Raw genomic sequence first — 25607 nt, forward strand, 5'->3', positions numbered from 1 at the left:
GTTCCCAGGGTTCTCACCTCTATTCATCCGGGTTTTACGTGTCTGTGTCGGCCATTGAAGAAAAGCGAGTGACTCCTAACCACGTTGTTGGTTTTGTCTCAACTGTTGGATATTTTCTGCAGAGCGTGATTATTGGTTGACTTTCTTTGAAAATGGGACGTAAGAAGAAGAAGGCTACAAAGCCCTGGTGTTGGTATCCTTTACATATACAAAATACTGCTTTATGCAGGTTCGAGCCAGACCGGTCCTGCGGCCGGCCGGCGTTTCAAAATCTTGATCACGGCTATCGTTTGTGGTTTCGGAAATCGTGCTTTCATAAAATTTTAAACCCCTCATTATGTATTAGATCCTTTAATCGACAGTGCTATTTGCAATACATTCTACTGCTTCATAAAAACGTTTTGGGCATGACAACAGCCAACTATTGACGTTGTGATTGATCATTTTAGCTTTAAGGCAAAGTTTTTTTAACGTAAGGTAAGCTTAATTTTGTTATTTACGCTTAGATATAAGCTTAAGCTTTCTGATACGTATATGTAATTGCATGAGGCCGAGTAGAATTAAGGATTAATTTTCAAGAAAATACAAGTGAAAATTAAGCCTTAACTCTACAAGGACTCATTGTGATTATGTGTTTATGACATGGAGGGCAAAATTTTCTTAAAAGAGGGTCGTACAGGGGGGGTCTCTTGCACGGTTCACGAACAGAAAAAATAGCAAATCACGGATCACGGAAATGAAAATTTCATTTTCAAGCTCTTCACGGGTCACGCAAAACATCAGGTCACGGATTACGAAGAATAATTTATTACATCACGTTTCACGAGAAATAAAATCAGCTAATCACGAAAATACCCCTGTACGACCCTGTTAAAACTATCGAGGCACTTCGTAAAACAGTCAGCCACGGCCTGGTGTAAAAACACTTGGCCGCCTAAGCAAAACAAACAAACAATTAACCTGTTTCAGACAAAACAAGAGAAGTTTATTGTTATATACCTGTAATTGTAAGAGAAAATACAAGTTTAATTCACAAGCAAACTAACAACAATTAAACCAAATGTAAGGTATAAATAATTTTGATTCACCTGCACCGTGAACCTTTCTAGCGCTTGCAAATCACATGATTAGAGATCGATAAAAATAGCAAAACGTGGGTCCAAAGAGGGAACTTGCAGAGTAGTTTCTTCCACTGAATTAGACCTGCTCTTTTCTCCCATCAAAAGGGCACTGTTATTATTGTTCGGTTATCGTTCATTTGCAAGAAGCCGTAGCAAAGGGAAAGCACTTGGTCGTGGCCATGAATGATTACAGTTTTTCAACCAAACAAATCCAATGAAGTTCTTAGCTTTTGACACAAATAATCTCTTGCTGTTTTCTTGTAAGAAATGAAAGTAAGAATTGAATGGGCTTTAAATAATTGGATAAAAAAAACTGAACCAGCTACGGAAAAAAATGGTGCTATTTGGGTGGGCTTAAGGAAAAAAAGAGGAAAGCTACATGTATTTTTTTTTCCCCGAACCAGTCATCCCTATAAATAATGAACTGTCCCTAAACAGAAATTGGCTGGCAGTCTCTGCAGCACTGCAGTTCGTGACAGAAAATTATTCTCCAATTCAAATCAAAATCCCATGAAATCAAGTCCTACACTGTATTGGTGTTGAAGAAGTGCAACCAAGGCGATCAAATTTGCTGAATACACTATCACGAAATTGCAATGCCTCATCATGCATTTCCCGGCTTCTGAAGGGAAAAATATAATGTACAGTTGTAGGTTGCTCTAGTTATTAAAGCAGGTAAGAGTTTTTGTAACATGAGATGGATCCTCAACACATCTTGTGTTGCGTATTGTCTGGCGGAGTCCGATGATTTAATTTTGCAATCGTTGGAGTTCGCTTTAAAATCCTAGTTCATCTTTTGATATTCTTATTTGATTACAAGATCTGAAATGTAAAGGAATGACAACTAAGTAGCAGCTGACACAGATATCTGTGTCATTTTAGCAAAGTTGTTCTGTGACCTGTCAAAATTCCTGCGTGTTCAATTGCATAGTGTGAGCTTCAGTGCATATTTACCCTGCATTTTAATATATACAAAAGAAAATTGCAGTAATATTTATTTGACATGAACGTACCGCGACTTATCGGGCAAATTTCAATACGAATACAGGTTCCACGTGTTGTTCTCACCAAACAACTGTCGCGTTTCTACCACAGTGTTAGGTTAATTCAACATTTTTTTTTTAACCCAGTCACTTTGTTCAAGAAAAAAACACAAAGCCTGTCACCACGGAAAGAAAATTTTTCAAAGCCCATTCTGTTTTTTTCCTACCCGGTCATCTTTATAAATAGTGACCTGTCCCTTAGGTATTTCCTTTGTAGCTGTAGCACTTGATTTCCAAGTATTTTTGGCACAAACAATCTGTCTTAAAAAGTCAAACTCCAAAGAACCTGAAAGAAGTCGTTGTTGCGGCAGAAAATTTAGAAATGGCATGCTCAGCCAATCAGGAGCGAGTATTTTCGCCGCTCAACCAATCAGGAGTGAATAATTTTACCCTCGGTGAAAGGAAAATTAAGACAAAAAAGGCCCTCTGTTTCGACCAATCAGCATTCAGTAATTTTGCCCTCTATGTTATAAATAAACTTATCAGCCATGACTGATAATGTCAGTGAGTTGTTTTGTACAAGTTTGGACCATAATTCAGGGATTCATTATTAAAGGCAAGTATGTGTAAGTTTACTGTCACTTTTAAAATCTAAAGGACATTTTTCATTGACTGCAGCTGAAAAAAAAAATGTTTTTGCATGCTATTGTAATGCACTGAAACTATTAATAAAAGCTTTCAGCTACAGATAGCAAGGGTATCGATTCCAACTTGAAAAAGACAGTCCAAGGCATTGGAAAGTTACTGTAACAATTTGTCATTGTTCCAAGAAATGTAAACAGTCACATGACCCACGACTTAGGTATGTCGTGATGATGAAATGAAAGTTTAAAAAGTCCTTGACTGTACTGAAGGTATTGCAATCGTGACTTTGATGAGGAGAAAATATTAATTCAGCACCAGAAGGCAAAACATTTCAAGTGTCCAATATGCCACAAGAAATTGTACACTGGCCCAGGACTGGCCATTCACTGTATGCAAGTACATAAAGAAACTATAAGCACAATTCCTAACTCAGTGCCAAACAGAGGAGATCCAGAGATTGAGATATATGGCATGGAAGGTATTCCGGAGAAAGACCTGAAAGAACGCCAACAGAGAGGTGGCAATGCAGTGGATGGTATGTACACTTCACTTTGTGAAAAGTGCAGAATTTGTGTGCTTTGTTTGAAGTTATGCAATAATAACGATTCTGTGCACACTGTGATCAGCTCTTGCCCATGATCTGTTAAAAGGCAGAGACATTGCTGATATTGGTTTTTGTTACTGCTTGAATGATCAGGGTGCAGATTCCTAAGCGCTGATTGACAAAGAGTTCCAAAATTTTTTTCCAGATTTTTTTTTTAAATGGATAGGAGATCTGAACGTATAGTTGACCTCAAGTTCTTCCTTTTCATTGAATAAAGAATTGTCAAAGATGTTGATGCTGTTAAGGGGAAGTACTGCTGTCTAAAAATATCATTTTTTCTTAGCAACCAGCCCCTTCCCTGAATGTAGAAATGTCAATTTATTGAATTTGCCATTGCTGTTGTTTCTGCTCTAGATGATGAACCAGAAAAGAAGAAAGCCAAAGGTGATGACCAGCCACAAGCAACAACAGCAGTGCCAGCAACTGCTCTTCCTGGTGCTGTTGCAATGATGCCAATGATGCCTGTTCCTGGGATGCATATTCCTCCTGGATTTCCTCAAGTTCCATTTGCTCAGCCAATTCCAGGTAAATCCTCTTTCTTCCTCCTTCCTTCTCCTCTTCCAGCAGGATTCACTTAACAACCCAGTTGGCAAGGTCACCAAAACTTTTGAAATGTAAAATTAACTTAAGTATTCAAGCAAGAAACAACATATACACCCAGTTAGCTAAAAATTAAGCCTTTTCACCAACATACAGTACCGTGCAAATGTAAGTTGACAGTCTCGACTCGACACTCGATCCTCGATCCTTGAAGCTATCAAGAATCGAGGTTCGATGCTCGAGTTTCGAGTATCGAGTATCAAGGCACTCGAAGAATTTTTCGAGGATCTCGATGGCAGCTTTCGAGGAAACAATTAATTTCTCAAACCTCAAACAATAAGAAAGAACAAAAGTGATTTTCCCATGGCTCTTGCATGTGGTCTTTTTTTAGTTTGGTCAAAAGTAGAAGTAATTCAAATCAGCTGCAGTGAGTGTTTGATAAATCTGTTTCGGCGCGTTTCTTATTTCCAGGTATTGTTTAAAACACATGCAATTCTTTTTAATCAAACCTCAAACTCAACGAAGATTGCGGCTTTCTCGCAAAATGCAACACGATCGCTTCTGAAATATCTTCGCGGCGCAAGATTATACTTGAATCCTTTGAATGAAAACTTCGAAAAAAGCATTTCCTTATGTAAAAACGCACAACATTTACGGTAGATTCGGTAAGGAACCGGGGAAACTTCAATGTGGCCGTTCGCTTGCCTTTGAGCAGACTTTTAAAGCCGCCGAGTATGTTTACATCTGTGGCGTATCGTTACAAATTTGCATAAATATTATCGAGATCATCTCAAAAGGCAATGTCACATTTTCTTCATTTTCTATCAACTGTTGATTGTAACCGTATCCTCCTCTGACAGATGACTGGATTACTTGTTTACTAAACCCAGTTTTAACAGTGAAGGAAGCGAACCTAAAAGATTGTGACTTTTTTGGCCGCTGTTTCACATGCAAGCTGAAAATGGAAACACGCGCGATTGCTTTTAGCCTCGCTAAGTAGTACGCTGCACATAATTATGCTTGATTGTCCTTTAATCTTTCGAATCAAAACTTTAAAAACAGCCTTTCCTTGATTAAAAACGTACAAAACTTTAGGTTGTAATCGGCAAGGAATCGAGAAAACGCTTGAAGAGCTAACTCTTTCCAGCTCGAGCATACACGTGTGACATCGCTCTAACAAAAATGTAAACACAGTTGGCCGTCTCGCAGAGATGGTTCCTGTAAAAAGGAACTGAACTGTGGCCTCGGATAAGACGTGTGAAAAACTAATCACGCGAGAAGTTGTTTGTTTCCCTGCCTCGAAACTCGATGCACTCGACTCGATACTCTATGCACTCGACTCGAGCCTGGATACTCGAAGCTTTCAAGTTTCGAGGATCGAAGTTCGAGTTTCGAGGGACTGTCAACTCTCACATTTGCACGGTACTGTAAAACTTGCACAAAAATTGTCTCAGACAACATAACCCCTGGTGTAGTGCAGATCTGGTCGCCAAATTTTTAAACAATGGTCTTAACTCCCACGAGTCCCCTGTAGCTCAGTAGTGGCGCACCCAAACTAGTAATCAGAAGATCTTGGGTTCAACTCCTGATAGGAGTACTCGGATTTCCTTCTTCCAAGTATGCCTGTGTCACTCACTACATACATCATTCTCAATGGTTATTTGTTTATGGAAAAAAACAAAAACAGTAGAAATTTGATTGAAACAGTGCACAACTTTTACCACTTTGTTGTACAGCAAGAAAATACAAATGTTGTCTGTAGAAAGTTTAAAGCCCTGTTTATGTCCTTACGGATCAAACATCTTCCCTAAATTCAATAATTTAACTTCAAAGAATTGTAAAAGCAATTCTTTTCAAGTTTCACATATGGCAAAAATTGAAATTGAAGAAAGGTCTTCTTTTCCAAGTAAAAGATGGTGGAAGAAATCACTTCACACTTAATTTGAAAGCATCCTGTTTTGATGGCTTGTTTCTGCATTTGATTAACTGAGACAGGCAGTCATTTTGAAGCCAAATCAAAATGTGTCAGATGCAAGACTTTAACAAACTATTTGCTTGGTCTGATTCCTGGAAAACTCAGTAGTTTGTCCGATGAAGCAAAGTAGATTCCCTGGATACCAGTGCGTGGCATTGTGGCAATAGCATGCAAAGGTGGCCATCTGAGGATGTTTCCTTATGATTTTTTGTAAAAGCTCACACTTATGGGTGTATTTTTTATGAGTTACATGTACCTTCTGTTTTACTTAGTGCCCTGTAAGAGGGTTTTCCGATGAAGCCATTATTTCTGGGTTATGTGCATGGACATGTAAGTGCATTTAACCACAGGGTTAGAACTTTCTTGTCTAGTTGAAAGCAGTACATCTGATATCATTATTTTGTCTTTAGGTGCACCACATATGCCACCCATGGCATTCCCAGGACAGATGCCGCTTCCTACAGGATTTCCTGCCCCAGGGTATGTTTTGTTGCTCTTTTCTTGCAGAACATTGATTTTATGTAGTGGCTGCTTCTATTAATATCCTGGAAATGTATTTTAGTGGAGGTGTAATTAACTTCTCATTAATTCATTGCCAAGAACATAACAAAACTTTTTAAAAATATGAACGAATATATGAAATAATAAGATAAAATGGTCAAGCATTCACATGTCAGGAAATCTGACAAATCAGAAAATTACATGTAACACTGTAGTGTTGATTTAAGTGGTGGAAGGAAACTACTTACTTTCCTACTGATTATTACCCTGGTGAGAAAATGTGGTCCACACAAGTAAAAGAGAAATCTTTTACCTCACACAAACCCAAGAGTTGGCAAAGCCAGATAGCAGCTGATTGTGGGCAATATACAGTAGATGGTAGTTTGCACTGATTATGTGAAGTGTACATGTTTTGCTGGACAGCACTGGTTATATAACTGAGAAATCAGACAATTAACTCTGCAGAGTCAATGAATTTATGTGAAGGGTACATTGAATGTGGACTACATCACCCAGCTAGGGTAATATTGACCAGCTGTCAGTTGGCTTGACACATGTGGCTTTGTTGGTGAGACAATCATGATCAGTATTGTGCTGTCATTGGTTTGACTTCTGTTTGTTGCTAAATTTTTGAAGCTTACTGCAGTGTTGTTCAGTCATAAAGAACCTTACACAAACTGTCAGCTATGGGATGTTGTGTTTTATCATCTTTAACCCATTGCAGTCCAGGTGTATTCCAGCAATTCCACAAATTAGCATATCAATTGTTAATAATTAACCCCATGTGCAGTAAAAATACACAACTTTACTGGGTCAAAGAAACAGCACTCTTTTGGTCTAAAATAGTTAGAATTTTTTAATTATCAAATAAAATAAACTAGCTGCGAATTAAAGATTACCTAAAAAAACAAACCTGAAGGTAATAATTTTGTTGAAATGTGATCCTCGCATCGCATGGCCAAATTAGATCCACTCTCGAGGAGGTATTTGTTTATGCGAGGTTAGGCAGTCGTCACGTTTCATCAATAAAGAAAGAGAAAAACAGACAAAAAGCTTTTCTAAATGAAAAATTTATTCAAATAAGTCTTTGCATAGGCTTGAGAAGGAAACGCATATAAATTTTGCCACAAGGCTACCGACTCACAAGTGATTTGAAGGAATTGCGAGTCAATTTTGAAGCAAATTTATCGACCCGTGTGGAGCACGTTTTTCAAATATTTTGCAAAAACTGTTGAGAATACAAAGAATTGGGCATCACAATCAAACCTGTAATTCTTTCTGAGTTGAATTCCTAGAAGCACTCGAAAATTACCAAGAAAGTCTGTGGGGTAAATAGCGATTTGAGATGTCTGGCTGCTCGCCGACTTAATAAAATGGCAATTTGTCCTCAAAGCACAATTTCTTCGCCGTTAATTCTCAGATTCCTACTATTGAAATTGTCAAGTATTACTTAGCAGTTCTTCTTTCCATTTACCATTTTGAAAAGGTGTGTTTTCCTTCTGAAAAGTGAGGTCAGTGTCTGAAAATTTAAGCACAACTCCACGTTTCTGCCATTTTCCTCAGAAATGGGGATCATTGCATCGACAAAAACCCTTTTGTGTCTAAGCCCCCCTTAGATGTAAAAATATATACACAGACGATGGATTCTGATTGGTCAGTCTTTTCTAAAGATAATAGGCTATTTTACAGATGTGTGCTTAGTGACCTGGCCTTGGATTGGAAGCGAGGCTGGGGGTGACCTTGTTTTGATACAGACCTCACTGGTTTTCATAATATTATGAAAATGCAAACTAGTTAGCATAAGAACAGCATGATCTACATATGAAAAGTAGTGAGGTTTGTATCAAAACACGGTCACCCCCAGCCTCGCTTCCACTCCAAGGCCAGGTCACCAAGCACACAACTGTAAAATGGGCTATAAGAATAATAGAGGACAACAATTTCCCTTCTAGGGGGGAGAGGTGGGAACACGAACGTGTGGAAAATCTCAGGTGGTTTTGGGTGGCTCGGCTGTTCATGGGTTAAGTCCCCATAAAATATTATGACCAACACTTGATTTCTCTTTACAATATCACTACTTGGTCAAACACATAGATCATTGTATCAAATGACAGAAATGAACACCCAAGGTCAAATATCTTGAAGTTCAAACAAACTCTCTGACCAGTGCCATAAATAGTTAGTGAGGAGAACATGGCTTTTGATACCGGAGGGTATAGGGTTGAAAACTTATGTCTGTTTGATGTTGTATCATAGCATGCCATACCCAGGTCCTGGAATACCACCATCTAGTACAGCCACACTGACCACACCACAACAAAAAGGTCCAGTTATTGGGCCTCAGGTACCCAACACCAAACCCCTCTTCCCTGCAGCACAGGTAAGCAGCTTTGTTTTAGTTTGACAGGGATTCCCTTTCCTGCTTTTATGCAACTAACAGTAAGTACATAAAGAAAACTGTAGTCTATAGTACTGTTACCTGCAAATGAAGACTCACAAGTCTCTGCATCATTGTTTTAGACTTCCTTTTTTTTCCCTACCTTTATCTGTGGTAAATAAAATTAATTTGAAGTCACAAAAGGCTGCATGCTATGTAGCTTCCTTAGCTGTTTTCGTTAAGTTCCTGAATATGAAGTCTAAGATCTCAACATTTGCATTGTTATTATTCATCAACGATAATTGTAGTGATGTACCAACTTATCATGTCTGGAAATAATTTTTTTAGTGCAATTATTGCATTTTTTATGATTTCTAGTCATGAAAAGATGTAAAAGTGGTTCATGGCTTGCTTGAAAGCATTCTTTTTGTGTGTGTGTGTCTGATATGTTTGTGCAGCTGCTACTGTTGCTTACTGTATGACACTCCTGGTAACTGCAGGTTCAACATAACACTGAAATATCTTTAACTCATCCTTTAAAATTTAAAAATTTTTGCCTGAGTGTATTCTTCTAGCTGTTCAAATTAATAGTTTCTCATTTGTGAAAATTGTTCTTCGTTTCTGTTCAGAATGTGAATGGAGCTGCTAAATCCAGTGCTGCTTCTGGCCCTGTGGGTGCTGACTTTAAACCATTGCAAACAACAGCAACAACCACCAGTTATCAGAGTCCACCAGTCTCTGCTTCAGGTTTGTGGAATACTTTGAAATCCCTCTTCTGCTTAAGATTTTCCATGGTTGTTTTGTAATTTTCCCATAAATGAGAATCTGTTACTAACAGTGATTTTAATAGAAAGTATGATTTAGAACAATTTTTTAGTGAAGAAATAATTTATTCTTGTTACTCCGCGTGGCATTCTTGTAGGTAAACCAATTGTCCCACCTCCTACATCAGCTCCTGTTGTTTCTAAACCTGCCACCATTGTTGCACCAGGGGCAACAAGTCGTTTGATTCATCCTGATGAAGACATCTCCTTGGTAAGAAGTTATCTTTCTCTTAGGCTTTGAAAAATTCCTCAGAAGTTGCTGAAAATTGATGTGAAATAGCTTTTGCTTGTTGAAAACGTGACAAATAACAAATTGTCTCAATACTTTGGTTATCAGGAAGAACGGCGGGCATCACTACCCAAGTATGTTCCCAAGACACCCAGCTTACCTTCATCAAACCCACCAACAATGGTTAGTGGTCCACCCTTACAGATGCAGGCACCTGGGGGCCATCCTCCACTGGGTCCCATGCCTTTAATGTCCAGCATGCAACAGCCACCAGTACCTATGTCAGCAGCACCCACAGGGCCACCACAAAGAGGGCCTTTTGCACCAGGGCCCATTCCTGGTGGCCCGTTGCCACCTGGAATGAGACCACCTGGATTTCCACATCCCATGCCTGGGCCACCACCACAACAACAGGGCATGCCACCAGGGATGCCTCCAAGGCCTGGATTAATGAACAGTCACCAAGGCCAGTCACTAATGGGACCACCTCCCCAAGGCCTTGGTGGAGGGCCCCCTCATGGCCCCCCACCAAGAGGGGGACCAGGACTTCTTGGACCTCACCCAGGTGGTAGGCCACCCATGAGATTACCCATGGGTCCTCCTAGAAGGTTCTAGACAGTTAAGTTACATTGTAACAGAAATGCCAGATGACTGTGCCTTGTAAAGTTCTGTGATACAAGGTGCAAGGTGCTTAATTTTGCTCCAGTCATTGATCTAAATGATGTTCACCTAATTTTTTTTGTAGTTTTGTTTAGCATGTTTTGCATTATTCATCATACATAATATGTGGTTTATAGTAAGGTACATTAATTTTAGGGCTGGTGTAAGGTGAGTTTTTACTTCTGATTTCTTTGTGGGTTATCCTTCAATAAATTTCAATGCATATTTGAGGAAACAGTCAACATTTTGTATTGTCTTGATAAACCACTGAATACTCATCAGCCTGACAGCAAGGTAGTATTTTAAGGCCAACGTACTTCTAAGGAAAGTGTTTCGAGGTAAATACTTATTTCTTTGTAGCTGTTGAGCCCAGATCTCAAACTTCAGTCATTATTTTCCTGTCATCTGGCACTTCTGTCATAGTTTGGGTTGAGGGTATGAGTTGGCTTTTGATTTCAATTCAGTTGTACTGAAAATGGCCAGTGTGTGACATACTTTATTCTACAACTGATTTAGTAAAAGGTAGGTGAAGGCCTTGGAACTGGAATACTGACTCTGTGGCCGCTTAAATTATCAGTTACCTTGTATCAAAACAAGTAATGTTACATTATTATGTTATTATAGTCTGTATTTTGCAATGTTTCTGATTTATTCTAGATTCTATATCAAAGTACCATGCTGTTGATTGAGGTTACAGTATGTAAAAACATCTTGGCATCTTTGTATTAGCTTCAAAAGGAGCGAATTTAAATACAAGTACAATGTATCTAAGCTCTCTTGCAACAACTTGGACAAACAGCAGTTATTACACATTTGATACCAGGATGCCATTATTAAAAAAGAAACATTTAGTTGGTAATTACTTAATGTAGTGTACTTTCATTAATGCCCAATTTTGTATGGTAATATTCAAGTTCATCATGATAATTTTATCACAAAAAAGAAAACATGATAATAAAATAAGCTGCTGTTCGTACATTTTTCAAAGTAAATATTACATTAATGTTCTGGAAGTATTCAGGTAGGTCAGGAATTGTTTGTCATTTAATTTTAAAATTGTTTTTGAGGTGATCGTAAACTAAAAAGTTCAACAAAACGTCTTTGAAGGTATTGTTTGTGTCATCCTTCTGTAAGTGGGAATTACCTTTTTGTCCTTTTTTCTATGTGGTGATGACTTAGGAGTTTCATAACACTCATCTTGCTCTATTACTCTAGGTTTTAGAATATGCACAAAGCGTGCAAAATTAACGGGTGAAATTTGTGTGATGATGGTTGACGCACACCAAATTATACATTTTTATTCACTTTCGTTAAGAACTTGATTTGGCCCTAAACATTCTCTTAGAAAGGGAAACTGCCCTTCCTTATCACTTCCATGGACTTGAGAGAGGAGGTAAAAACTTTCAAGTCATCACTGCATAATTTATTTCACCTTAAAAAATATGTATTCTTGCGTGGCAAGCGTTTCCATGTGTTTCTCGTGGCCACACGTATAGTGCTTCAGGAAACAACTGCTACCCAAGCTTTTCGTTAGTTTGCGAGCCAATTTCCTTTGCATTTGACACAAGTGTCAAGGTGAGCTTGGTTTGTAAGCCACAGCTCAGCCGCTTGCACTGGTGCAAAATCCAAACATGGAAACACTGCCTGCAGGTTAACTCTTCATGGATATAGCTTTTTATTGTAAGAAGTAAACTACTTATAACATATTTATGAAGCTTTGGGGCAAGGTAGGGTAGCGTTACTTTGGTGCAATATTCCAACAGTGTTTGTTCACATTGGTGGAAAGGTAGGGCCACGTTATTCAGGTTTGGCTGTCTTTATTTTCTAGATTTATGAAATTAAATCAAAGACTTTGCACAAAGTGTGGTTTTGTCTCTCTCTTGTCTTAGTCTTATGGTGACCTTCAATATTTCATCCCTAGTAAACCACTCACAATGAGTTATCGATTAGAGTAGCACCACAGTGCTAATGGCCAATTTTTATAGTTGTGCTTAGTGACCTGGAGTTGGATTTGTTGATACAAACCTTACACATTTTCATATGATGCTAAATAGTCAACTCCAGCCTCGCTTCCAGTCAATGGCCAGATCACTAAGCACAAAACTGTAAAATACACTATTGAGGACACCAAATTCTACTGGATAGAGTGATTTTCCTTGGACCATGAAATTGATACTGACTAAAGATTAGACTGACTAATACACTGTTAATATGTACTATTATACACTAACAACTAGAAACTGTTTCACGGGCTCAGGAAAATCACTCTGAGACTATTATATCCACCCCTGGGTGCTTGTGAGATTCTTCTAGGTAGTGGCCTCCTCTTTGTTCTCTTGGTGAGAAGTTGATCAAAGGGAAGTGAACTCTAACAAGTTTTGATGCATTTGTAAAGTATATGCGATTTCAGTTACATTAGCCTAGAAGTAGGTTCAGTTGGTTTTCATAAGTCTTGGTGGTGTAGCTGTGATAAAGGAGCTTGTGACAGAATCCTGAAAACCCAGCCAAAGGAACATTCACCTGGACTAAGTATCTACAAATCCAAAGTTCCTATGGGGACCCCTTCTCATAATTTACAGTCTTGGTCTGCCATTGAATCGTAAAAGTAAAAGAAACCGTGTGGGCTCCCGAGATGGGAATCCTGCCTCCACGTCAGTTTCCCAAAGGAGTAACTAACAGTCTGTGGTATGTTGGCCTCTGAGAATTGGGGGTACTTACTTTAGGCTGCCATCCAATGCGAAATTAAATAATAATAATAATAATAATAATAATAATAATAATAATAATAATAATAATAATAATAATAATAATAATGGCAATTTCTGTAGTGCTTAAACAGTCATGTCCTAAGCGCTTTACAAATCATCTACCTATTATAACTTTACTTACTATAAACTTAATGCAAAATCGCCTTTACAGGTGAATACATAGCTGTTTACAACAACTGAACTGGTAGCCTGTCAGTTGTTTTACAATAAAGAAGGGACAGATCCAAACATGTTGGAAACTATAGTAAATAATACTATCTTTTCTTTAACTTGGGCCTGGTCCAGAAGTTCTACCATGTTGAATTCAACTGAGTCTGTCAATGTTCGAGGTCAAATTAATTGCATTCAGCACATCAACTGCTGTAGAAATATAGCGTAACGGGGTCTTCATGCTGACACGAGAATAGAACATCTCTGAATTTATCCAACAGAGTCACCAGCTGGGATCGTCGCAGATTCTCATAATACATGACTTCTTCCAGATGGTGATTACCTCTGAAGTATGGTGTCAACCTGCAGAAATGATTCAGAACTTGGAATCAAATAAATAAAACAAGTAGATTGCCAAATCCCTTGTCCTTGTCTGTCATTGGAATATCCTCCAAAAGCACAAGTTTGTACTAATGATGATGATAATTAACTTGTATGGCATCGATATCAATATAAATATTCTCAACAGCTCTTGCACTAACAAAATTTAAAACAGAAAGTACTTAAAATACCATCATTTATGTAGAACTACATAAAACCTACTAAAACTAAGCGAAAATGAAACAATTTAACGAAAACTAATTTGATCAAAGTAAGATTACTGGAAGGCCTTCCAGAATCAAAAATGTCTTGGGTGATTTCTTTAAAAATTAATACCATGCTTGCTCGCAGGCTACTATTGGAAGGGAACATGGGACCATCTGTGTCCATTATATGAAGGGACTATCTGTGCCTGCTGTATGCAAGGACAGGTTGTTCCTGCTGGATGTTTTATCTTTTGTGCCCTCCTTTTAAAAGATTGGAGTGCCTCTTTAACTCTTGGAAGCTAGGAGATGTTTTGCATTTTGGGTTTTTCATCTTCATTAAATTTTGATTTTTAGTCACATTAATGTTGGTTCACTTATGTTTGAACTTCTTTTTTTTTTTTCCTTTCTAGATGTTTTTCAGTCAGAGTTGGGGTGTTAGTTTTCCTACACCCCTCGTAAACATCTTCAACATATCACTCTTCGAGCACAGGTAACAGTTCTTGCATCTGAGGTGGACAGCACTGTTGGAACCTATGTAGGGATGGATGTCACATGTTTCAGTTCTATCCATGTATTATTTGTGATTGGAATGAACATGTGATATCATTCAGTCTGTTTTACTATTTGAAATCCTAAGAAAAAGGAATCCTGTCAAGCTCACGATTCACATACTCTTCCAATACTAACTCTGAGTGCGATTAACCAGCTCCAGCATTTATGATGACTGAAAACTGTTTTTTTGTCCTTCTATAATCACCCCATTTATGCCTCAGGTGAATTCTCATTAATCTTGGTCACAATTAAGATGCCCTTACCTAGTGAACAATTTTAAATCTTCAGGGTCTAGTGCAGCAGGCACTTGTAAAACACTTTTCTTCTCTGCATATGTCAAACCCTTAAGTTCTTCTTCTACCTCAGGATTGATCTCATCTGTATTCGGGTCCTGTTGGTCATCGGCTAATGATGACAGGCCATCCGGGAAACTGTCCCCAAATATCCAGCGTACCCTGCGGCCTCCACTCTGGCCATCAGATTGTACAGTGGGCACTAGAAACACATAAGTGTGTAGCTGAAGAAATGGCAGGGAGAAAATAATGGACTGTTATATAAACACATGAACAAATGTAAACAGCACAACAAACCAATCATAACTTAAAGTAAATACGAGCAAATGATGTCAAACACGGGGGGTGGGGGGGAGATACGAGCAAGTAATGATGGGTAAGTAATTATGCTGAATTATGGCCCATTTTTTTAGCCAATGACGTTAAGCATAGTAAAGCAAAACTGAAGCAAAGTTAACGTGAAACCACTCTAAATGCAATTACTTCAAATTTTGTATCTTTACATCAATTATCAAGGTTTTATCTTGGAAGTGTGCCTTGAAGGAACAGAAGACAGTTCAAGGATGCATAGTACCCCTCGTCATTTGTATTTGTTGACCTTTCTTTTATCCCTGTCCCTATTTTTGGGCTGAGAAAGTGAGTTAACAAAAGACTGGAAACAAATACCTGTATCAAAAGCCTTCGTTGCAACATCCATACCACCATTTGTACCTGTTCTGCCTAAAAATGGAAAATGTTTTTATATGTTGGTAAATATTCCTCACAGCATCAGTATAAAGACTGGAGGATGAAGGAAGACAGCAGGCTGGCAGCATGTGGTTACAGGCAATAACTTGCAATCGGCCTCCCAGAAATCCCAGTCACGCATTCATTTCCACATTTATACTGGCTGGAACTTATCTTGCAACTTCCTAAATCACTGCAGCACAAGTGGACAAAACTTGCACATGGTTTATCACCTTAGGAATGTTCCAGGTTGGTTGAAATAAACGGCTCTTTTAAGGTTAAAGTACAACTGTTTTGTAATGTCAGGTCAATACAGAGGTGAAAAAACATAAAAGAGCTGTATACAGGGGTCGTTTCAGGCTGGACGCAATCTCCGGTTGTTTGACATACAACTTCCGGTGGTTCAAACCCGGTTCACGCACCAAATAATAATTTTTTAAGTGTGAAAATCTGTTTGTTTTTCATTCATTAATCAAAAATAGAGTTGACTATTTTGCTCACTTATGTAACACATACAATCATTATTCATGATTCCCATCCCCTCCCCCCCTCCCCTGCTATCTGTTAACCATCTGTCATTTCTGGGATTGTCCCACACTCTTTGTTTGGAATCCGTTTTGGAATCTACTAAAAAAACGGACAACTGCGCACAAACTGTTAATTATTGCCAAATCAAAATTTTCATTTTTTGTGAGCATTCTTTAAATGCCTTAAAAGACCTTCCTGGTTAACCAATTCTGGTCCAGGGAATGCATTTTAGAGAGTCCAATTTTAAAAATTTCCCGGGGGAACATGCCCCAGGCACTCAACGTTCAGGCCTTTGGCACTCAAGTCGGAAGTCCACCTGTTTAACCTCTGAATCCAGTACTTTAAAATGCTAACGAAAACCCTGTGTATACCTGCTGTTGTGGCAAACCCAGAGGATTGTTGTGTTGACTGAGAGGAGCAGGTAGTGAGAACTCAGATAACACATTATGGAGTGACATCCGTGGAAAACGTTTTGTGAACTCTTCTACGAGTGGTGAGGATCTGCAACAAGAGGGAAGGATATTGGAATGAAGACTCATGTTGAGTAGCCACCTATTACTATCGTCAAAATCATCTTCTAAAATCACTATTCTACAAGACAGTTCTGTCATTACAAGACAGTTCTGTCATAAAAAAGTGAATTTTCAACACAGAGAGGACTTACAGGTTAATGGAGGAGTTTGGTGCCACAACATACACATTACTTTCACAGAGAGGGTACACGATAGTAGCCATTCCCCAGTAAACCAGATGGGCTGCTATGGCAAACACCTGAAAAAAAAAAAAACACAAACCTGACTTAACCAGTAAAAAAGTTTCTGGTTGAGGAGAACCGGCAAGAAAAAATGAATGTTGATATGAACAACTGACAGAACAGAACAGGCTCACTCATGATCACGAGAATCACAAGGTGATAAATGGATGAAGTTGGATTGGAACAGCTGACTTGGCCAGAATAAATCAGGAAGTGGCTGATGCAGGTTAAAAGCTCTATTTCGAACCATTATCCGAAAGTTTTGTCCTTCTGTTATTGGACAGTATTTCTGGAATAATGTTGCATTTTAACAACGCTTCACAAGAAATTATTTAAGAAAGTTTGTTCTCTCAATATTAAGATAGACTTAGGTATTATTATTTTGCTCTTATCAGGCCCTTGATAAAGGTTATGTCCTGTTTCTATGTATGTGTTTTCATGTTATATATTATTTTTTCCTTTGTTTTCTTTTTTTTTTTGTTTATTCTTCCTTACAAAAGGGACAATAAACCATCTCAGTATTATGGGCTTAGTAAGGTAATATATTTTTTGCCCTTTCTCTGTTACATTTACACAATTCTTTTTCCAGCTCTTTTTGTCAATAATTAGTACTGTAAGTTCTAAACTACAAAAGGTCACACAGTTTGTGCTGGCCCTAGCTTTTAAAAACATTTTTGAGAGATGACAAACTCGGTTAAGTTTTAATCGTAGATTAGCATTAATCAGCTTTGGAACAAACAGGTGCAATTGAAAGTCATTCTGCTTAGGTAGTAACTACTTATTGAAATAAATAAAAAACCGAGGGCTATTAAAGAGCATATAAGGTGACTTGCTGTTTCTCACCTGTGAAAGAGGAATATCAGTGTCTTGTGATAATGTTTGAAAGCTGTTGATGTAAAAAAAAAAAAAAACTAATATAGGAGAAATGATGTGCAGTGAATCTTCCTTGATAGAAGAAACAGTTATTTAAAGGACATTCAAATCATTAGTAGAAGCACTCTGGTCCTTTGGTTATTTCTCTGCACTCAGGGTCTCCCTTTCCGTTATGTTCAGTCAGAGAGAAAGGGATAAGGTTGTGTATAGTATGTGTACTTATTGACTGACTGGAAGGGCAGAATGGGAAAATAATTATTTCATTCGAGCATTGTGCTTGGGCTGTGCATCATGATTAAGAGCCAAATATTTTCCCATACTGTCCCGTGACACTTAAGAGCCTGTTTCAACTGAAAAACCTGTGGCCTTTAGATTCCGGGTTGAATTGGAATTTAGAAATGTTGAAAATGGGGAAAACCAGAGAAAAGGAGAAAGTGCTAGCAATTTTACATGTTGTTTACAAAGTAATGAGGTCTAACTAACATATTGCATATACTGGTAAAAGAATAACACAGCAGTAATTTCTGGTGCATTTTCCTGAATAATTTTTTCAATCTTAGTCTGTGAGTTTGATTTTTAATGAGAATTATGGCGAGGAACATCATTAATGACCCAGGGAGAAAACTGGGGGTGAGTTCTTTACCCCTGACTACTGCGCTTAGGTTATACCTCTTCAGTGGACTAGCCATTCTCACAAGCCTAGTGACTGCTGGCGAACAATCACCTGGGAGAGACCTCACCAGATATACCTCATCCACCAGAAATAGCAATGTATGGTATGGCCTGAACAAATAAATTAAACAAATCTACAATCAAAATTCCCGTAATAAGATAGGAACATGTTTCAAGTGCTGTTCCCTTGTATGGATGATACAGTCTTGCATCTTTCCTAACAAGAGGTGTATCCTTTTGCGAACAGGAGGCTAAAAAGACAGACAAAATGTCCCTCCCCCCCCCCCCCCCACCAAAGTGGTTTCTGTTCCCCAAGATGAGCTCCTCCACACCATACCATTACTTTTAATTATACAAATGGATTTTGTAGGTTCAAGATACAACTTAAAAAACATATGATTCTAATACTGACACACTCTTTGACATCTGGACTAAGACGAAAATGGCGCAGTCCTCATTTAAAAGTAATGCAGCACGGGAATGGAACAGTTTGGCAACTGAATACCTTGTTCCATTTTTTTTATATATTTTATGGAACTCTATACAAGTGGACAGAACCATTTATGCAGTATTTTAGCCTATCTTATATTCCTTGTAGCTTTTTTTTTTTTGTCCGCGATTTCTGACTTCAAGTTGACAATATTATTGGGAAGAAATGAAATAATACTGACACTTTTGGACTAAAACAAATAAAACTGAGTTTCTTGTCATTGGGACTCGTCAGCAGCTCAATAAACTTAGCCCTTTTAGTCAACAAGTTGGTGATCAAAATATTGATCCTTCATCAAATGAACAATCACAAATTATAACCAAATAAGTAAAAGCTTCTTTCTATCAGATTCACATTATTTGTCATGTCTCTAAATATTTTTCTAGGGAATGCCTTCCGACATTAGTTCATGCATTAGTGACTTCAAGACTGGACTATTGCAATAGTTTACTTTACGGCCTGCCTAAATATCAGATTTCCAAACTATGCGTCCAGAATACTGCCGCTAGGTTAATAATGAACACTAGGAAGTATGACCATATTACTCCAGTTCTCTATGAACTTCACTGGTTGTCAGTGTTTTATTGCATCTATTTTATAATTTATATTAATTATCACTTTTAAGGCTATGTTTATACATTGTATGTCACAAAGTTATATCAGTAATCTAGTCAGCATTAGGTCCTGTTCTGCATATTCATTGCGATCAAATTATACAGTATTTTTAGATTGTCCAGAGGGGCGCATGCTCACAACTTTAGGCACTCGGTTCTTTTACCCTGCTGCACCTACGTTGTGAAACAGCCTTCCCGTGCATATCTATGAGATTGAATCACTTGGCACTTTTAAGAAACATGTAAAAACAACTTTTTATAGGTTAGCTTTTAAGTAGTTTTTAGTAGTTGTTAATATTTCTTTTGTTGTTATTCATGTTTAATGTTCAAAGTTTCCTAGTAGCCTAGGAATTTTTATTTCGTTTTTATCTAGTCTATTTCCTAATGTTTGTGAAGCGCTTTTGATCATTTTTATGTGAAGTGGCGCAATTGACAGTAAGTTGATAAATTATTATTATTATTATTATTATTATTATTATTATTATTATTATTATTATTATTATTAAATAAAATAGATCCCCAATCAATTAACTTCAAGAAAAGGGGCCAACTATGACAATACATTTAATCCAACCTTATGGCGGCAAGTGAAGTTTGTATGGCTTCTGGCTGAAAGAGCAAGATAGAATTAAAAATTGTTGTTGTTGTTGTTGGATCAATCCAAAATTACTTTTGTCGTATTATTAATGGGTCTTTAATTAATTATAAAAAATCTGGATGGTCCATACAGTTTCTTTAGAATTGGATTATTCATGAGGAATGCTGCTCATGCATGATATGATCATTGAAGCAAAAAAAATTCAGTCATATACACTTTTTTCAGGATTAACAGAGAACAAGTTGTGTGAATTTTACTCTGTACATATGAAATTTATTCTTACTTTTATGAGAATTGTTCCCATGTTTAAGTTGTGAACTTTGTGTGGAAGGCAGAAGCTGACGTTGACCCATCCATTGATTTTAAGTCGCACAGATCCAGTCAAGCACAGGCTAAAAAACAAAGAGAAACAACAACAAACAACTGTCAGGCTTTAGACATACAAGGATTAATAATTATTATAAAATTGTATTCATTCAATGGTAAAAATATAAAATGAACAAATTTCTAATTCATAGAACCTGCATATTGATGACGGAGCAAGATTTCTGTTGGAGTATCATCTTAGTGATGACAGTAACAATGTTTTATTGATAATTATAAACATTAGCAAACATATCAACAAACCTTTTAAATACATCTTTCAAGTCTCTTGCCAGCTTACTCCTTGGAAGGATGTGTTGGAATGGCGATTCTGCACAATCTGTCATAAATGCAATCATTTGATTTATGACCTTTTCCTACAAATACCAAACCACGAGCTTACTAAGAGATGGTACCTTCTGGCATTGAAGACATCTCATCATGCACAGATAGCATAGTTTCTCTTTCAGAGCTCAGATATCTACACCTAAAAAGCAAATGAAAAAAAATACTTATGGAAGCTGCAATAAGTGGTACAAACATGATTTTCATCACATGCTTTCTGGCAAGAACCTGTTCTCAATCATATCATGATCATGGTCATGGCAATGACAATACTGTAGAAGTAGTGATGACAATATTGAGAATAACAATGGTGATAACTTCAAGCAATGGTTGGAGTGAGAGTGGGGGGTGGTGCTGATGGGGATGTTGATAATATAATGATGACGAGGAGGAGGAAGAGGTGCGTGTAGTAGGAGCAGAATTATGATGATTAGCCATAAGGCCAGTAGTACCTTATCTCCTCATGCTTCAAAGCAATAGCTATTCTTTTGGATAGGTCATGATAACAGTCAACAACAGATGGCTCCACACTTGCCTACAAGACACAAACATATGAACCAAGTTGGGATTCAAAGTTATTCCTTACAACCGCTGTTGTGGTATAATGTATGACTGTCCTTTTTAAGATGTATTATTCACACTGTTCTGAAAACAACCTTACTGACTGCACTTGTCTTTATTGTCTAACAGCATGTGGATAGAATAATGGCAGCTTGAACCTAACCAGTTACATATGTAGGCTAATGGCTTTTGCTAAAAACTTGCATTAACTAGTATTAATATCCACAAAAAAATACCTGACGTGTAGTTACAAGAAATTATCCATGCTTCCGTTTGGCTTGAGGTGGTACTCATAGGCTAATTCATGAAAGTTAAGCCTTAATATCACTTACTGGAGACAGTACATGGCAGCCATTCTGTATGCTCAAAACTAGAGCATGTTTGGAGTCTGAGAAATTTGGATTCTTAGACCATACCATCATTTTCACCCTTCTTAGGGGGTGTTTACATGATACCAGCGCGACTTTCATTCCGGTACGAGTTCACTCCAGTTCCCTCTTGTGGCTCTGTATTCGTTTACATGATACCAGCACAAAATCTTGTACCGGAGCGAGTCACACCGGTGCGAGTTCACCCCGGTAACTGTACTGGGGCGAGATTTTCACTCCGGTACGAAAACTCATCCCGATGTCATGTAAACGCGGTACAGCTGTTCGCTCCAGCATGAAATAACTCTCCTGGGAGTCTAGAACGGGTAGCGCATGCACAGTCTTCGATATCCAAGCCAATATGGCATCACCTGAGCGTCACAATCACGTCGGTCGAAATGAAGTGTCCATTCATGTAAACACGGTATGAAATCGCAATGTCATACCGGTATCAAACTTGCACCGGGGCGAGTTTTTCACTTGTAAACACCCCCTAACAGTGAGTAGCTGTTAACATTTCACTGAATACGTAAAAGACAATGATTGTATATTTATCAAAGCTTAAAAATAATAATTATTACATATTAAATAGTAAATTGTAATAAAAGATGAGTACACTGTATATATTAATTTTAGTACCTGAAGGACAAACACAACATTGAAAAGTTTCATCATAACATCATCTTTCCTTGAGGATGCTTCATTTCTCTAAAAGGATGTTTAAAATTCAGTGGAGATTCAGTACTTTCTACTGACTAAGTAACTAATGAAACAGAAATTGTCTGGGAGACTGCATGCTGATGTGTGAGGATCTAGGAAGTTTCAGTTTCTCTGTCGTCATCTACCATTACCTGACCTCCCACCAATCTGCTTTAACTTCCAGTATGGCAGTGTAAATTGCTTCTACAGAGTTGTTGAACTTGTGGACCTTTGAGGGGGCCTGAGTCTTTTGTAGCCATCTTTTTTTGCCATTACTTACTTAATACATAATCACTCACCTTGAATTCCCGATCCTGTTTCTTGTATGCCAACTTTGGATGACCCACAAACAATACTTCATCAACATTCAATTCAAATTTGGTGCCACAAGCATCAGATTTTGGTGACAAAATGTTTGCCAGTGTGCTGTCTGAGAAACTACAAGTAAGTGAAAACAAAGGACTAATGTCAGTGAATTGATCCAATGACAAACTTGTCTCAAATTTGGGTTTTACACCACTGAAGGAATTTGTAATTATAGAAGCTGGCATACCTCTCAGCTTCCTTCAGTTTACATGTATGTAATTACCAGTCAAACTCATGCAACATAACTACCTCCATCTACTAAGATAAAGAATACAATATTATATGCCAACTATTACATATACTTGACTATTCTTACCCAACAAGATGGCCATCTTTAATTCCAGAGAAATTCCTGAAACAAACCAACAAATAAAACAGAATAAGAATAAACAGAGATATCAAGGCCTATAATTTCCACCACACATAAAAAACTTGAGTTTTTCTTTAGCCTATAAAGCCAGTCTCATGGCAGAACTGTCATTAAGCATTGGTGAAGCTGGTTACAAAAGCAACGTGGCCCATCTTAAACTTATAAAGAAGGGACCCAATTCTTGATGACTTTAATTACTAATATTTAAAGTCAAAGTAGCCAGCTATTTTCACTATAGTTGCCAGCCATAAAAGCCAGCTGCTGACTACTAACAACATCCCTGGTCTGTGCTGGGTCACTTTTTAACACACCTGACATATTCCCCCACTCTGAACAGGCTCACAGGCTAGAACTTTTTTGAAAGGATGCTGATTAACAACTCAGACTCTTATATCTCTCTATTCTTGTTTCTCTATTATAAAAGAATGAGCTCGTGAGCTATTGCTCATCACTAAAAACACCTAATCAAACAAATAGAAAACAACTCTAGCATAAGATCTCAAATGAATAATTCAGAGAAATAAGAGAAATAATTATTATTTCTCATTAATTCTAGTGTGAAAACCAAGTTCATAATCTCCACACAGACTCTGATTTTACAATAATAGAAGTATTATTTACATTGTGTAGGACCTGATGTGAAAATTCATGCCAAAGGAGGATTACAGCAATTATAGCCATTTTGTTTTAAAGCAGTGTTATTACAAACCTTGTATCTGTATTCTCTTCAACCTTTGCTAACACAAAGCGGTTCTTGGGAATTTCTGAAATGTAAATTTTAAACTTGTAAACTCAATCCTTGCATTTTGTTCAGTTATGGTAATTCAAGTGAAGATAACACAAGAGGCGGGGGGGGGGGGGGGGGATTCCTGTATAAAGGTGATGGGGGTAATCGTCATACCTTTTAGGGGTTGAAATTTGTGGTTTGGTTCCCCTACAATGTAAAATGACTTCCGTCAGAGGTACGGTGGTACCCCGGGGTGGTACCTTTTAGGGTACTGAACCGAAAAATATGAGAGGGTGTAAATGTCAGTCAACTGATTTGGTACCTCTTCGAGGTAAAAAATCGTTCAGACCACGTCCACAAAACAGAATTCTGGTACCTTTTAGGTTTTTTTTTTGTTGTTGTTGTTTTAATTCCGACGATCACCCCCGTCACTATTATATGGGAGTCCCCCTTCCCCCGCGGTGAGGTAACATAAATTTAGAATTGAGAAATGTTTCAAGGAGAATGGTCCAGGCTATGTAGCCAATTTATTCAAATCCCGAGTTACACCATGTAATCTTAGAAGCAATGGTCTAAATGTTGTACAAACTTCATACAATAGTAGATTCCTTCATGGCTCATATGCGTACATGATCTCACACATCTGGAACCAGTTGCCATCTGTTGTAAAAAACGCACCTAATGCATCATCCTTTCGGAGACTTTTAACTAAGTTAAATTTTAACGGCTGTCAATGCAGCAATTGCCTCTGACCCGATTTATTTTTATTTATTTATATTTAGATGTTACTTTTTAATTTAATTAGTAGTTATTATCTTTTTTTTATACTGTCAAACACTTATATCATGAGCCTGTGGCTCGGGGGACTGGGAGACCACCCCCTGTGTATTTGACACTAAATAAATTACTTACTTACTTACTTAATACCTCGCATTTCATGACAACCCCATTTGCACCAAGAAAAAGGTATGCATTGCAACAAAAAATGACAAAACAAACTAATTTGCATCGATCACGATGTTAATCCATTTTGGGAGTGTAATCCTCAAAAACCATAACAAACAACAACTTCTACTCTGTCAGCCGTCAGCGTATATTAATTACCTTTCTCTCTTTGCTCAGTAAGGCATGGTGGTGTAAATGGATACTTAAACAGCAGACTTTGTCCTCTGCTTCCAGCTGTCACCAAAATAATACTTACAGGATCGCAAAGATCCATTCAATATCAACTAATCTTGGGACAATCTTCATGTCTTGCCAGCCGCCATGTTTCTACTCTTTCGTCCCAGTCCTCTCGCATCGATAGTATTTTTTACCAGTCCCCAGTTGTTCAAAGAGCGGATAACTCCCGGGGGGGTACTCCAAAAAAAATTGGGTAGGGGTGTGCGGCCCGCTTCCCAAAACCCTTACCCTATTTATGCCCAAAATCTGCGATTTTCCCTACCCTGTTTATGACCTGAAGTAGCTTCTTCTAAAAAAGAATCGAACCCAGGACTAGAGTGCAAAAATCTATACCCTATTTATTACCAAAATGGCGGCAAAATGGCTAAAAGCGATACCCTATTTATGACCAAAACAGCCGAAAAACCATACCCTTTGGCGCCGCACATACCTATATAGCCCATATAAGGGAGGTCCCCCCCCCCCCCACCCCGGGGGATAACTTGACTTCTGATTGACTTTATCTACTGGATAGTCGCTATCCAAAGAGAAATAAGAATGTTTGAGCGGTCCAGCCTAAATC

General features: G+C 37.9%; 2 protein-coding genes across 2 annotated transcripts; one reads left to right on the top strand and one right to left on the bottom strand.

Annotated features, from left to right (window-relative positions):
- The first annotated feature begins 27 nt into the window (after window positions 1–27).
- LOC146466123 (BUB3-interacting and GLEBS motif-containing protein ZNF207-like) lies at window positions 28–12321 on the top strand. Its single transcript, XM_085127703.1, has 8 exons — window positions 28–193; window positions 3019–3284; window positions 3708–3878; window positions 6279–6348; window positions 8626–8749; window positions 9376–9493; window positions 9669–9781; window positions 9908–12321. The coding sequence occupies exons 1-8, from the start codon at window positions 153–155 to the stop codon at window positions 10412–10414; spliced, it is 1410 nt and encodes a 469-aa protein (XP_084983829.1). The 5' UTR covers window positions 28–152; the 3' UTR covers window positions 10415–12321.
- On the bottom strand, window positions 10919–25161 carry LOC146466124 (GATOR1 complex protein NPRL3-like). Its single transcript, XM_085127702.1, has 17 exons — window positions 24968–25161; window positions 23846–23900; window positions 23083–23118; window positions 22700–22838; window positions 22341–22409; window positions 21225–21307; window positions 20844–20914; window positions 20692–20767; window positions 20348–20456; window positions 20041–20075; window positions 18360–18473; window positions 17661–17703; window positions 16728–16834; window positions 16435–16564; window positions 15476–15529; window positions 14780–15033; window positions 10919–13740 (listed from the first exon to the last, which is right to left on the bottom strand). The coding sequence occupies exons 1-17, from the start codon at window positions 25080–25082 to the stop codon at window positions 13581–13583; spliced, it is 1650 nt and encodes a 549-aa protein (XP_084983828.1). The 5' UTR covers window positions 25083–25161; the 3' UTR covers window positions 10919–13580.
- Between the last annotated feature and the right edge of the window lie 446 nt (window positions 25162–25607).

The sequence above is a fragment of the Pavona decussata genome, unplaced genomic scaffold (genome assembly GCF_977016875.1).
Source record: "Pavona decussata unplaced genomic scaffold, jaPavDecu1.1 SCAFFOLD_153, whole genome shotgun sequence".
NCBI classification, from domain to species: Eukaryota; Metazoa; Cnidaria; class Anthozoa; order Scleractinia; family Agariciidae; genus Pavona; species Pavona decussata.